Source organism: Brassica napus, chromosome A9 (genome assembly GCF_020379485.1).
Source record: "Brassica napus cultivar Da-Ae chromosome A9, Da-Ae, whole genome shotgun sequence".
NCBI lineage: Eukaryota > Viridiplantae > Streptophyta > Magnoliopsida > Brassicales > Brassicaceae > Brassica > Brassica napus.
In genome coordinates this window covers 25,479,362-25,493,516 of record NC_063442.1, presented here as the reverse complement: position 1 = coordinate 25,493,516, position 14,155 = coordinate 25,479,362, and the positions used below count along the sequence as shown (strand labels likewise).

The 14,155-nt window shown below is 34.3% G+C and overlaps 3 protein-coding genes across 6 annotated transcripts; 1 reads left to right on the top strand and 2 right to left on the bottom strand.

The window, feature by feature from the left end:
- Nucleotides 1–3,358: 3,358 nt before the first annotated feature.
- Nucleotides 3,359–7,310, bottom strand: LOC106435222 (glycerol-3-phosphate acyltransferase, chloroplastic-like). Of its 3 annotated transcripts, none has more exons than XR_007316003.1 (14): nucleotides 6,953–7,307; nucleotides 6,524–6,621; nucleotides 6,333–6,419; nucleotides 6,145–6,242; nucleotides 5,985–6,042; nucleotides 5,793–5,894; nucleotides 5,653–5,714; nucleotides 5,432–5,542; nucleotides 5,270–5,348; nucleotides 5,064–5,183; nucleotides 4,870–4,983; nucleotides 4,619–4,769; nucleotides 4,442–4,527; nucleotides 3,359–3,517 (listed from the first exon to the last, which is right to left on the bottom strand). XR_007316003.1 is itself a non-coding variant. In XM_048739045.1 (13 exons), the coding sequence occupies exons 1-12, from the start codon at nucleotides 7,218–7,220 to the stop codon at nucleotides 4,635–4,637; spliced, it is 1,332 nt and encodes a 443-aa protein (XP_048595002.1). In that variant the 5' UTR covers nucleotides 7,221–7,310; the 3' UTR covers nucleotides 4,257–4,527; nucleotides 4,619–4,634. The 3 variants fall into 3 exon arrangements, 1 of the variants encoding a protein (XP_048595002.1); XR_007316004.1 differs by lacking the exon at nucleotides 3,359–3,517 and adding an exon at nucleotides 3,909–4,180 and having other exon boundaries at nucleotides 6,953–7,308; XM_048739045.1 differs by lacking the exon at nucleotides 3,359–3,517 and having other exon boundaries at nucleotides 4,257–4,527; nucleotides 6,953–7,310.
- Nucleotides 7,311–8,710: 1,400 nt separating this feature from the next.
- Nucleotides 8,711–10,500, bottom strand: LOC106435230 (dolichyl-diphosphooligosaccharide--protein glycosyltransferase subunit DAD1). 2 transcript variants are annotated; one of them, XM_013876104.3, is made up of 5 exons: nucleotides 10,273–10,500; nucleotides 10,151–10,198; nucleotides 9,563–9,650; nucleotides 9,430–9,473; nucleotides 8,711–8,947 (listed from the first exon to the last, which is right to left on the bottom strand). In XM_013876104.3, exons 1-5 carry the CDS (start codon nucleotides 10,354–10,356, stop codon nucleotides 8,864–8,866), a joined length of 348 nt encoding a protein of 115 aa, XP_013731558.1. In that variant the 5' UTR covers nucleotides 10,357–10,500; the 3' UTR covers nucleotides 8,711–8,863. The 2 variants fall into 2 exon arrangements, with proteins under 2 accessions (XP_013731558.1, XP_013731554.2); XM_013876100.3 differs by lacking the exon at nucleotides 8,711–8,947 and having other exon boundaries at nucleotides 9,066–9,473; nucleotides 10,273–10,450.
- Nucleotides 10,501–10,554: 54 nt separating this feature from the next.
- BNAA09G24540D (uncharacterized protein At1g32220, chloroplastic) lies at nucleotides 10,555–12,348 on the top strand. The gene is made up of 7 exons (XM_048739046.1): nucleotides 10,555–10,809; nucleotides 10,956–11,034; nucleotides 11,124–11,212; nucleotides 11,299–11,354; nucleotides 11,426–11,572; nucleotides 11,663–11,788; nucleotides 11,877–12,348. Exons 1-7 carry the CDS (start codon nucleotides 10,721–10,723, stop codon nucleotides 12,164–12,166), a joined length of 876 nt encoding a protein of 291 aa, XP_048595003.1. The 5' UTR covers nucleotides 10,555–10,720; the 3' UTR covers nucleotides 12,167–12,348.
- Nucleotides 12,349–14,155: the final 1,807 nt, after the last annotated feature.

Below are 14,155 nucleotides of genomic sequence, written 5' to 3'. Positions count from 1 at the left end.
CTCATCAACATTTTTCATCTAACTATTAAATGCCCATTTAAATTTATTTATTTACGGTCACTTTCTCATTAGTCTGAATTGTTTGTGAGCATATATCATGTCACGAACATGGCATTTTCGTCATCTTTTACCTAAACAGATGCATAAATTTTTCTTCAAGTGAAATATGTCTTTATATGTAAAAGAAAAGTCAAATGTGTCTTATATGGTAACTCACTCTTTTAGTTTTGGTTTACGCGTCACAAATACATTTGGATGTGATAGACATTATAGAGACTATATAAATTATATATATATATATATATATATGTGAATATTTTCATGTTTATTTTGATAAAAAATTTGTCAAACATAAAATTTTTGATACTTAAGTTATTAGTAAATATTTCAACACACGACTGTTTTCACATTTATTTTACGTAATAATATTTTTTATGATGTGATAAAAAATTTCGTCATATATAAAAATTTTGACGTTTAATTTATTACTAAATATTTTGAATAAATAAACAGTAACTTATTATGAAGATCTTGTAACTGGTAATATATTTACTTATAATGATATAAAATATTATATCTAGATATGCGGACAAAACATATAATATTTTTATTATTATTTTCTTTTTTTGTAAACTGTTTTTTTATTTATTATTTACCGGAGGTTTTGGTGAAGCTTTAGTATCCCCTGTTGGTTTTATATCCACAAATCATGATTTTATCAATTAATTAACTTTTTAAAGGACTTCTCAATAAAATTGGATGAAAGAAAGAAAAACTTATTACTTTTCTAAATGATAGACTGTTGTTGTTGTATCAAGATTGGTTTCTAGGTTATACACTGATTAATGTTAATACATTATAAGTTTCAATATATATTAATTAATAATATATATTGAACTATTGTAAGTTCATACCCATGGAAAATGTTTAGTAAAAAAGTTATGATTTATAACTAACTCCATTATATATTAATTGAGTAGCATTACAACCTTTGAGTATAGCCTCGTGTCATCACTATGATGATTATTAGAATTCTTAAAAAAATATGTTGGTACATCTAAATACATATTATACTTTTTATTAAATTAACTATCAAATTGATTAGAAGTGCATAAAATAATATTCTCTATTTTTCTTTAAATAAAAGTTACAAATTACCTAATATGATTAACATATATACAACAATTAATAATTTTGAATAATAAAGATTTGATAATAGTTTTTGTATCCTCCATCATATTTTGTTTATATATTATTAAAAAATTAAACAATCACATTAACCATATAATATAAAAATATATATATATTTTCTTATATGTTATATTTTAAATTTTTTAAAATGACTATAAAGTACCAAAACTTTTAAAAGTTCTATAATGAAATTTTGTATCATTTAATAGATATTCATATATATATATATATATTATTTAAATTAAGCATACTATATAAAATACATAAATATGTTAATTTGAAATTTTCATTGAAAAAGTATTGAGAGCTGAATATTTTAATTTTGAAATTTGCATTGAATTTTTAAAAATGATTCTAAATTACTAAAACTATTAAAAATCTCACATTGAAAATTTTGTGATCAATGGTTTAATGTTTTTTGTTACAGCAAATATAAAAATGTTAATAAAATTATATGAGTAGAAACTAAGTAACTTTAATTGAATATTCATATTAAAATATACTTTAAGAGGATTTTGGAAATAAAGTATTAGAGATTAAATATTTTTGACCTGATTTTGGAAATGCTTTAAGAGGATTTAGGAAATAAAATAATAGAAATTAAGTAAATCAAATTGGTTATTTGAGAATCTTAGTAAAATATGAAAGGTCGTATTATTTCAAAAAAAAAAATCTATTTGTAGCTATAGTTAGACTATTTTTAAATGTGAGTAGTTAGAAATAGTATAAGTTAATAGAATTATAGAAATTATAGTTAAAAAAAATATTCTACCTAGAATCAATTTGGATCCAATTTTATGATTTTGTTTTAATAGATTGTAAATATTAAGATATATGTGATGTAAATAAGATAAACCAAAACCATTTTGAACAGATAAAATGGTAAATACATTTTTTTTAGAAAGATCGGTGAACACACATTCCCCTTCTATATCATATTAAAAATATATCACATTATTATTAGTGTAAATGTTTTTGTGTAATTAAAAGAAATGTACAACAGAAAAACAAACAAAATATACATAATATGCCATTCAAGATTTATACATGCTTTAAACAATAAAAAATATTTACACAAACAATCTAAATGCTTAATTTGAAAACAATAACTATTGTAATCTATCTATATAAAAATATGTTCGCCTCTCTCCTATGATGCCACGTCATCAAGTCATGCGTTATGGAGGTGACACGTGTCCCATTTTATATTTGGGTCAAAATAAAACAAAAAGATCTCAAAGGTAATTGAACCCATCACCTCCAGCACTGGTAATTTCTCTTAGAACCACTAGGCTAAAGTCACTTTTTATAAATATGTGGCCGCGAAAATACTTATTATCATGTCGGCTGGAAGCCCATACTTCTTTTGCTTGTGTTCAGGACCGGCACTGAACTGACGTCAAGATGAAGATCATGAAGTTAAATTTTTTGCTCAAAACAGTTTTGCAATGTTTTCAACCTTTATAACTTGATGCATATAATATATATCAAAATACATTTGTTGTACACGCTTTTATTAGTTTTGCTTTTAAAAGAAAGTATTTGCAGTTATAAATGTTTTGTGCCAGTGAAGTAATGATTGAAAAACCTCTATACATATGTCATTTTAAAATAACACCCAACTTCTATATATAGTCAATACATATGTCCATGTTATATTCTAGACTAAATATTTTCTATTTAAAAAATATAGAAAACATTTTTTTTAGTCTACAAGCAAATGTTGTAAAGCAAGTATGCATTATACAAAATAATATATATTTAAAATCCATACGCAAAAACATAAAAGTTGATATATGCCTCTTTCTGACATATGCACACTCCACTATGAATAAGAATAAAAAAAAACAGTATTGTCATCAAACTTTATCACAAATCCACATTTGTACATCTATAATTATGAGTTGGACAATTAGTTAATTTGATACAATACCAAAGCAAGAATAATTGAAAGACAACTATACCACCGCATACTAATAAGTAACACATAACAGATAACCAAATTCTTGAATCTTAAAACAAATTTCGACACAAGCATTTAGTGAATATCAAATTAACTAATATCCCGCCCGTAGGGCGGGCGGACCCTAGTTGTATAAATTTAAGTTTCAATCCTGCGCATGGTGCGGATTATCACCTAGTATTAATTACTTTAAATTCATGTAAAAACTTTGGAAAACAGTCAATTATTCATTAAAACAGAATTAAGTATATTCTGTGTGTGTTTCTACAATTCAGAAACTTATGTATCTACTTCATATTAGTTAAAATCTCACAATTAGCTTGAATACGAGCTCCGTCTTCGGTCTGTTTTATAAAGACTTATCTGCGTTGGAGTTTAAATCAAAGAAAAAACCATAAAGAAGAATAAGGTACGATAGCGAATCAAATAAACTGGCATATGTATGCAGAAAAACAAGGAAAAGAAGAGACAGATTTGATAGTTGTTATTATTCATTGATCACACGATTCTTTTTATTTCACATTTATATCATCTCCAAATTGAACTAATATCACATCAACTTGATAAAAGAAAATTGGAATGATTATAATGATGAGAAAAAGTTGTAAACCAAAACGTTAAAGAATTATTAATTAATTTTGGATCACTAATGAACAGTGAAAGAAAGTGGTAATTGTTGACTAAAACAGATTATTTGAGTGGTGTTGTCGCTTTCAATTATAATCCGTAATTACTGAAATGAACAGAATCCAAGTTTGAATATTCGCTAGTGTAATATCGCCGGCCAATGTCAATGGGAAAATAAAGTAATGTTTTCAGGTAACACACTGATATTACTTTTATGAGCTTGAGTGTTTCTTTCTGAAAATCAGAAAGTGAGAGAGGAGACACGTGATATAGAGACAGAAGCCTGAGACTTTTGTGACATTAAGATCCAAACAGACCGGACACATCCACTCTGTCAACTTGCCAAGTAACCAGATAGTACAACACACACTCTCCCTACGTGGTCTTAGTCTCTTAGAGCTAATAAAGACAACAACAAAATTGTTTCTACGTGGTCTTAAAGTTAATAAAGATCACAACAAAATTGTTTCATTAGTTAACTGAGAATATAAATAAATTTATTTGATTTAGTGGCGGATTCATATATATATATTTAAAAACAAAAAATAAAAATACAAGAAAACAAGTTTTAGTTTGTTTTGGTCACTGTAAAGTCCACAAATCTGAAATGGAAAAAAAAATCATATCGCATAAGCCTAGCAAGAGTATGCAAAAGAGTACCTGTTTCTTTGTTTCTGGGATGACAGGCTTTGGAATATAATTTTTGAAGATGGCGTGGGAGAATATGTTTCCATAGATTGTGCATCCTGCAGATACAGGAACGATCTTGTTCTTGTATGGGTTTTTTTCTTATATACAATTACAAACTTGTTGAGACAAAAAGGTTTATGGGCTAACCCTAAAAACTGAGAGACTAATTCCAGGGTTGTGACAAGGACACCGTGGAAGTTGATGCTTCTATTCCTCTTCCGTGATTGATTGCAGAGTTTAGAGTCTTGTATTGTTCATTGACCGACTTGTGCATAGCTTGGCTGTATGCTTCTTTCGCCTGCCAAACAATAAGAAGAAAGTAAAGAGATATTCATGAACTGAATGGTGAGATAGAGACAATGGACTTTGATTTTGCTGATTTGAGTAATATACAAGACCTCGTTAGGGTTGTTGCAATCTGCCGTGACATCTGAGAAACTGATCTCAGGAGCTATTGATAGTCCGGTACCATGAAACCCAACTAATCTTTTCTCCCCAATTTCTTTCTCAACCTGTAGATGCAAACTGAGGTGATGAGAGGAAAGAAAAACAGAGAAAACACAAAACGGATAAATGAGAGCGCTAACAATACTTTGGGTGGAGGAGGCATGATGTCATAGCAAAGCAAAGACATTGGATAGATGTGTCCAGGAGCACCAGAATGTTCAACCAGTCTTCTCATGTTGTCCACCGACGAAGGATCAAAGGGTGCCTGAACATATTTTTATTTTAGATCAGTATCTTATGATATCCACCAGACACAGATAAGATCTCTGCATTTACAGTAGGCAGACTTACAGGAAACCATTCTCCAGTAGAAGGATCCGGGCGGTCCCTTCCACCGCTTGGTGCAATCCATATAAGTTGAGAGCCAGACCTACAGTGCGGTTCATGCTACATTTAGCAGAATAAAATCAACCTAATTCCTTTTATATTCCAAAGTCTATAGTTCTAATAGACCTTAGCAGTTTAGCCATCTCCTTTAAGCTTCGTGTGTTTGCTTTTCTTTTCATATCAACAAGCTCAGGATCATCGTTCATGTGCTTTTTCGAGTAAACACATATGAGATTCCTGAAAGAAAAGCAGGAGAAAAAACCCAGAAGTCGTCAATAAAAGTTTACTTATATTACACTTCAAGCCCATCATGAAGCAGAGCATTGTCAAAAGAAAGGTTGAGATACCTTCCCATACTGAACGGCTTACATAGAGGATCAGTGATGACTCTATCACCAGCCACACATTTCTGGAGCAAAGAAAAGAAGAAGGGATAAGTATATAGAGAGAGTAGTGTAATAGCTCAGAAGAAGGTTGGAAGGCTTACGATGTTCTCTCCTATGTATGGACACTGTGCTTCAAGTAAGAGTGAAATGACAGCTGGATCAGCTTCACTTTGATGATTTGATATTAGCACAATATTGTGTCCCTGAAATCAACCAATTAAAACATTGAGGTCCAAGATAGAAAGGAATTCAACTACTGATGGAGGGGAGGCAACATGTTGTGTTCAATTAACCTGCCGAATCTTGTCTTCAAGCTCAGAGAAAAGAGAAACATTTCCAACGTAAGAATTTCTGCAATGAAAAATAAGTTAAGGAGGTGTTAGAAGAAGAAGAAGAACACTTGATGCATGGCAAGAACAAGAAGAATGATAGATGAATAATGTCAGAGCTTACTTGAAATCAATGAGGGGACGGATGTATGTATGAACAAACTGGTAGTAGTCAAATGGTTCTCTGATAGCTTTATGATAAGGATTGAAAGTAAAAGGATGCTGAAAAAAGAGAGAGAGAGAGAAGGATTATAGACAATGTTTGTTGTAGAGAAACCATTAGAAGCGAATAGATAGATGGAGAAGAAGTACCTCGACACCAAGAAGCATGCGATCAAAAGCAACAGACATGTTGGATATAACAGTGTGAGCTGCCCTGGGAGCTCCACTACTCAACACCTAAAAAAGCATCAATAACAGTTTATTGCAATTGAGCAGACACACAAGTCGTACAAAAAACAAAAGGGAATGGTTTAGGTTTAGAGAGAATATATTAAATTAACAGCATTTTTGTAGTTGCAGAATAACTCTTCCATCCCTGAAGCAACATTGGGAGGCAATCTTCCAGCTTCTATTTCCTTCCTTAAACCAGAGATAAGATCTGAAAATGCAAAAGGAGTAGAGTTAACAAAGGCGTTGTTGCTACACTATAATAACCATTGCACGAGACACTCTTTAGGTGACTATGGTTGGAAAAGCTCTCTAGCGTGACTCAGTGTTTGTTTATACATGATCATAAGCAAAATGCAAGAGAATAGGAGAAGAGAAGAACCGTAAGCAGCGAAGAAGAGCTCAATTCAATAACATTATCTAGTCAAAGTCTAAATACGATTTCGCCTATTAATATGAGAGCACAAGCAATCAACCTCCCTATTTCTACCGCAAGCGAAAGTACGGAGTCAATTTCAAATGAGAAGAAGAAGACTAACAACCTTCTTCAGTTCGTGCATCCAAGAAGGTACGGGAATGGTTGAGCTCAGTCGGCGTCGTATTACTGAAAGAAGAAGTGGTAGCAGCGACGACTGATTCCTTATCCTGAACAAGCTCTGACATGGCTCTGACACTGAGGGCACAACGAAGAGGAAGCTTCTTGAAGCCGCGAAGAGAAACGAGCGAAAACCTAGGGGAGGAAGTTACGGTTGCAGCAGCAGCAGCAGCAACGGCAATGGACGAGGAAAATGTGAGAGGCATTAGTGTCATTAAATCGTGTGTGTGCGTAGGGGGGAGATGACTTCTTCACCTTTTTATTTTTCTTTTTTTAATTTATCCTAGGAGGACTGGACTTCTCTTCATCCTTCCCCTATTTATTTTCCACGGTCTTATACCAAATTAAAAACAAATAATAAATCTGTTATTTTTCCACTATTATTAGCAGTTGCGTGAGTAAAATTTTATTTGGCTCTGTGTGAGTTAATTTCTAGTTACAGTGTATTTATCTGAACAACTCACATGATTAATGGTAATATTTGGTTTTATCCCCAAAAAACAACAACTCACATGATTAAATTAAAACTCCGAATGGTAACTGCGGTTTGGTTTGAGCGGTGCGGAACAAGCGGTTTAACTGCGGTGCGGTTTTAACAGTTATAAAAACGTATAGATATATAATCAGAGGCGGAGGCAGTGAAGAAGAAGTGGGGTCAGCTGACCCCACTATTTTTTTAAATATATTTGTTTTTGTTTAAGAAAAAAAATATTGACTTCATTAAAATATAAAATTTGACCCCACAAAAGATATAATCCTACTAAAATAATTACAATACATTAAAAATTAAAGTTATAATTTGTAGTTTTTAATGGTTTATAAATTATCTTTTGAAAAAAAAATTATGACTCCGGTATAAAAAATTTCTGGCTCCGCCACTGTATATAATATATATAGAGATTTTTGTTACTGTTAACTGTGGTGCGGGGCTGGGCGGTTCGTAACATTCGAATTCGAAGCCTAAGTGTGTGTACATGATGTAAGCATAATTATAAACTACTTAAAATGTGGAAACAGGGTCAAGATGACCTCTTCTTTAAATGTTTGCCCTTTGTTTCTTGAACAAGTCATATTTATTTGCGTACACATTGTGATAACGACATTTTAAATATAAATTATTTTACGTCAAAAACAAACCATCACGTAAATTTTACAACAATCACGTAGATCTCTAATTTAATGAATTCTCGCAACCAAATTTGATTAAATAAACTATATACGTCTTATTTTTCCTTAGTTGTGTCAGTGGTTCAATTTGCTGGCTTTCTTCATGTAAATCAAGAAGAGAGTTATTTGACGAAATCATGTCTGTGTAGAGACGTAACGATAATTAAAAACAATGTGAAAAATATAAAGTCTAAACGGTAGTTAATTGACAAAACAAGATATTGTTATGGTTCAAAGTCTGAGACGTGTCAATAATAACAATCTTCAAGTCTAAACGGTAGTTAATTGACAAAACAAGATATTGTAAAACAATATGTACATTTTTTTCATATATTCATATTTTCAAACGAGTAGATAAGTTTCAATTATTTTAAGATTCCCTCTTTTCTTATCAAAAGTGTCGGTCAGTGAATTTGTTGTTGTGTGCCCTGAACGGCACAGAGGCCACACCAACTTGAAGATTGTTATTATTGACACGTCTCAGACTATGACTGGTCCGGATATAGGCGGACCAATTCGAGTCCAGGGTCCCCATCAGTGCACGAAACAGTGTTTATTGGAGAGCCGAAAAAGTTTTGATTCTTTTGACAAAAATATAAAATTATCTCAAAACTACAAGTTCTGATTCCAAAGTGACATCTAAGAAACTCCATAACATGAAAGCAACCTCTGGAAGATAGGAGAGGAAAACCTATCCGAGGAAGTTGATGATCACCAGGTGGAGGACCAAGTTGCAGAGTACAAAATCTGCAAATGCTCGTTCTGGTGCCAAATCCTGTAAGAGTGATCCAAGTAAGAGCCAAGAGGTGGGTGATTCTTGATAACTATAATAAATGCAATGCATTGCAGGAACCTAATGATGAATATAATGACAATATTGATTGCGTTGGCTGTTGGGAAAAGAGACCAATTGATTCCCATCCCATGTTCACAGGTTATTTTCAACATCTATATATAAATAAAGATGATGTATATTTCTTCAATGCAATCGATGTACAAAGACCTAGAAACAATGCATAGTGACGAGAATCTAACTCTCCCGCAAACCCCAACCCCTAAAATATTCTCCAAATGCCTAAACTGCTATCACAAACATAGCCACAATCCCGCGTAGGTTTGTTACAACTGTTTTGTGCTACACTAACGAGAACACCTTCTCATTATACAATTCGACTGTGTAACTAAGGTATATGTTTGAGTTTGGATTGTAATGATATAAATGAAATTATCATATAAATTTTGTTCTGAAATAAATACCTTGAATTCCTTGTTTTCTTTGTTCACTTGAATCCGGAGGCAAACTATAAACAAGAAAACAAAGAAGTTAGTTAGTTTCATAAAATTCACAAGGTACATGTATTCTTATGTTGCCCAAAATGCTAAAACTTACCAGCAAGAACTGCCGTCCCGACACAAGAGAGTACTCCAGACAGGAATGAATTAAACGGAAATGATCCCACCAAAGCCATATAAGCCACCTGTTGAGTCAAAAAAAAAAAACATTAAGAGAAAGCTCACACTCACTTGCTAGGTGCTCAATCTTTCGGCAAATTCCACAGCTAGTAAACTAAAGAAAATGATTTAAATGCTACACATGCGGTAAGTAGAGAGAAGTCAAATTACTTATCCATGATCTTTTCTCTGCTAATCAAGACACAAAGCGCAAGAGACGTTTCATTCTCTCAGATGATTGGAATATACATCATACTTTACCATTTCATTCGAGTTTAAGTGAAACAAGAGACTGATGCGTAACCCATTTGCACAACAAACAATGCATTGCAATTTAAAGTTATAGGTGGGTTCATAAGCAGATTCTTAGATCTAAATCAATTACCTATCCAACAATATCTGATCATGAAAAAAAAAAACATATCGGGACAATCTAAACTTAGTAAAACAGATCCATAAGCAATCTAAAGAAACGACTCGAGAATCGCAGATCCAGAAGCTATAATTCGAATAAGGTAAAGAGTACCTGAATCAGAGCAGTGAAGACAGCGAAAACAACGTACAAGTCGATGATCTGCCAAATAAAGGACGAAGAAGGACATTCAATATTCAACCCGATTCGCCAAAAAAAATAAAGAAAGTGCGAACCTTCAGATTAGTTGGAGTAGCAGAATAAGCGGAGTGAAGAGAACGGAATAGATCCTGAGCATCCTTACTTGTCGACTTCACCATTCTTCTCAATGACCAAACCTACAACACACAAATCTATCTCTCTCTTTCTTCACGAGTCTCTTGAAGACTTATCACTCTCCTAATCTTCACGGCGTCGTTTTGTAAGTGGGCCGTTCTTTCTCTTCTTTGGGCCTTGTTTAATATCCTCAACAAGCGTCTGTTTCATAAAACGGATTTAAACCAAATAAAATAGAAATATAAATTATTTTTTTCTCGCTTCAATTCCGCCGCGTCAGTTGTTGTAACCCACACACACTTTTCTCGCTTCTGCCGTCTTGTCTGTCTCTCCACCGATTTTCAGACACTAGTTTCTGTCCGAAAGAGTTTCTTTTCCCCGTTATTATTTAAACTACAAAATCGAATAATGTCATCGTTTCTCAGTTTCCCGGCCATTTCACCTCTCCCATCTGCTTCCTCCGGCGCTTCATTTCGTCATCGCTCTTTATCTCCCCGGTCATCCTCTCTCTCTTTATCATCTATGTTTGTTCTTTGAGTGGTTCTATGAAAAAGACTGATTCTTTTGGACAACATATACTAATGAGAACTTGGCCCTCCTTATACTGTGAAATGAAGCTTTTTGTGTGTATCTGTTTTTACAGATTGTTCAAGCCTTGTGTTAAGTGCAGCTATGCAGAAGCAGCTCCAATTGACATTGTAGCAGATGTCAGATCTGAAAGGGTACGGAAAGAGCAAGATAATACTTGTGTGTATATAATAAGAATATTTTATGTTTCAGTTAAGAAGGTGTTTTTTTTCTCTTTAGTTAGGTTGTAGTTCTTGGAGGTAATGGTTTCGTTGGCTCAGCTATCTGCAAAGAAGCAATCTCCAAGGGAATCGAGGTTGTTAGTGTCAGCAGGTAAAACAAAAAAGAGAGTAGAAATACAGTGATGGCATCAAAATCTTTACCTTTTTGACCCTATCAACCTCGATTGATTTCTTTAGGTCTGGTCGTCCTAGCTTGCAAGATTCATGGTTGGATCAGGTTACATGGGTTACTGGTAAGTACTTTTGCTTCATTAGATTGTACATACCCAAGTTTGGTTTCTTAATGTGGTGTCCTCTTATGTAGGTGATGTTTTCTATTTGAACTGGGATGAAGTACTTCTCGGTGCCACTGCTGTAGTTTCGACCATTGGTGGTTTTGGAAATGAAGAACAGATGAAAAGAATCAATGGTGAAGCAAACGTTATCGCTGTGAATGCTGCTAAGGATTTCGGTTAAGTATCTCTATTATAGCTTAAAATTTGAGTTAAGTATGTCTCCATGTTTTTTTTTCTTCATTTTAATATCTTTTTAATGTGTGTAGGGGTTCCTAAGTTTGTCTTGATCACTGTTCACGACTACAATCTTCCACCATTTGTTCTATCCAGCGGTTACTTCACCGGAAAACGTAGCGCAGAGGCAGAACTCCTCTCCAAATATCCCAACTCCGGTAAAAAGATAGATCCAGCTCACCTTCTTGATTTCGGTTTAGTGTAAAACACTACTCTTATCAGAAACTTAACCATATCTCTTTGTAGGAGTTGTGCTGAGACCAGGTTTCATATATGGGAAAAGAAAAGTGAACGGATTTGAGGTCCCGCTTGATCTGGTCGGGGAGCCACTAGACAAAATCTACGATGCTGCAGAGCGGTTCATTAGACCGTTGAGGTCTCTCCCTGCGTCTGATCTCATCTTGGCTCCACCGGTTAAAGTCGATGATCTAGCACTTGCTGTGATTAACGCCCTTAAAGATGACGATGTCTTTGGCATTTTCACTATTGAACAAATAAAAGAAGCAGCTTCAAAAATGAGAGCCTTGAGCTACTAAATAGCTTCTTCTGTTCCTCTCCTTTTGCATAATTTGTAACCGTATATATATTTGCTTGTTCCCCGACGAGCAATCGTAAAATTTCGGGACCGGAGATTTCTCTATTAACTAGGCCTTGTCCGCGTTACCGCGTAAATGATATCATAAGAAAATTCATAAGTTAATTTATATGTTTTATCTTATTGTATGTTTTATCTCACATTGGGTAATTTTACAATATTCTGATCGTGACATAGTAGCAACAGTAAATTCACTGTGAAACTGCAGTTACTAACTACTAATAGAGTTACTGGTAATTTATTGAATGCGTTCAAAGTTGTTTATAGTGTGTTGAGCTAAATATATTTTTTGAATGTTTAAAGTTGTTTTTTTTTTTTTTTTTTGGCAACCAGTGACTATTCTATTACTCAAACTTGAGGTGGTCTAGGTAACCAGACCGAAATAGAACAACCAACAAAACACAATGATCTATGAAAAGAACGGGCATTCCTAGCTAGCGAATCAGCAATTCCATTTTGCACCCTTGGGAAGTATTGAATTTTGAAGTCTGGGAAGCACATCTTAAGAATCTGAATGACCTCCAGCTCTGTTGAGAAATTTGGCCATGCCTGTGGGTCAGTCACCATTGCAATCAGGTCCTTGCAATCCGTTCTAAATTTCTGACATGTGGAGTGTTGTAGCATGCTCTCCATTGCCCATCTTAATGCTTCCAGTTCAGAGTGTAGTGACGTCTCGCGCCTCCTTACGTTCCTTGTTCCCATTAGTTGTATCTTCCCTCTGTCATCCTTCCATACCCATCCAATCCCACTGAATTGATCCATAGAGGTCCATGAACCATCCACCATACAAATGTTCTCCAAGCTTAAGGCTTGTGTCTCCTCAATCATGTGTGTCTGTGGAGGAGTAGGTGTAGAATCCTTTGCACTATACCATGCCTGGCATTCACTCTCTTCATATCTGACTAATTCCAAGGGATCTCTATCTATGCCTCTGAATAGCTTATCGTTCCTCGCTTTCCAAATGTACCAAATTATCCAAGGATATGGGTCTCTGTCGTTATGTGGTTCCATAATACTATTCTTCCTCCAAAAAAGATAATCCATGTTGGCGTAGATACTCGAAGTAGGAAAAGTCTGAGAGCTCGATGGTGTTGATGACAGTGCCCATGCTTGTACTGCCGGTGGGCACTCAAAGATCGCATGAGTAGCCGTCTCTTCCGACTCTCCACATCTTGAGCAGTAGAGTTATCACATCGCATATTGCGACGTACCAGATTTCTTATGACAGCTACGTGCCCAGAAATAAGTTGCCAAATAAGATGACAAATCTTTTGTGGTGCATTGACTTTCCAAGCAAAGGCTTGAAGCTTGGTTATACTGGGCTCAACAACTTCTTTTTCCTCCACATTTCTCAGAATATTTGTCGCTACCCAATATCCAGATTTGACAGTATATTGTCCATTTTTGGTATAGCTCCAGCAAAAAGTATCACTTCGATGAGTAGAGCTTATGGCAAGACTCTGAATCATCGATATATCCTCTTGGTCGACATATTGTTCCATTATGCGAATATCCCACTCCTTTGTTTCAAAATCAATAAGATTACTGACTAACATGTTTGGACAGAATGTTTAAAGTTGTTTATAAGTGTACTATAAGCTGACTTTAGGGATATTTGGTTCGATTTAAAGCGTGTGAAAATTAGATCAAATGCGTCAGCATTGACTTGGTCGAATTTGGAGGAGATAAAGATTAATGATGGTTTCTGGTAGGAAAGGCAATGTAAGAGTTGGACCACGGGCCTGGCCCGTAAAAACTTGCTGCAGAGTGGAATTGAAATAGGTTTTAGTAGGTCCGAAAAAAGCGGGTCTCGCGAGATGGGACTTTGAGAGATCGGACCGAATGCAGGATGTGCCATAGGTTGACTTGCAGGAAATTGAATACCCGCAACCTAATCCTCATTTATGTCTTCACCTGCAAAAATGAAAGA

Coding starts and splice junctions, on each gene's coding strand:
- BNAA09G24540D (XM_048739046.1), top strand. CDS start 10,721: ATGTCATCGTTTCTCAGTTTCCCGGCCATTTCACCTCTCCCATCTGCT. Junction 10,810..10,955: donor CATCGCTCTTTATCTCCCCG/GTCATCCTCTCT, acceptor CTGTTTTTACAG/ATTGTTCAAGCCTTGTGTTA. Junction 11,789..11,876: donor CTCCAAATATCCCAACTCCG/GTAAAAAGATAG, acceptor ATCTCTTTGTAG/GAGTTGTGCTGAGACCAGGT.
- LOC106435230 (XM_013876100.3), bottom strand. CDS start 10,356: ATGGTGAAGTCGACAAGTAAGGATGCTCAGGATCTATTCCGTTCTCTT. Junction 10,199..10,272: donor CTACTCCAACTAATCTGAAG/GTTCGCACTTTC, acceptor TTTATTTGGCAG/ATCATCGACTTGTACGTTGT. Junction 9,651..10,150: donor TCTTCACTGCTCTGATTCAG/GTACTCTTTACC, acceptor TTGACTCAACAG/GTGGCTTATATGGCTTTGGT.
- LOC106435222 (XM_048739045.1), bottom strand. CDS start 7,220: ATGACACTAATGCCTCTCACATTTTCCTCGTCCATTGCCGTTGCTGCT. Junction 5,715..5,792: donor CATACATAGGAGAGAACATC/GTAAGCCTTCCA, acceptor TCTTTGCTCCAG/AAATGTGTGGCTGGTGATAG. Junction 4,984..5,063: donor TCATGCCTCCTCCACCCAAA/GTATTGTTAGCG, acceptor TTGCATCTACAG/GTTGAGAAAGAAATTGGGGA.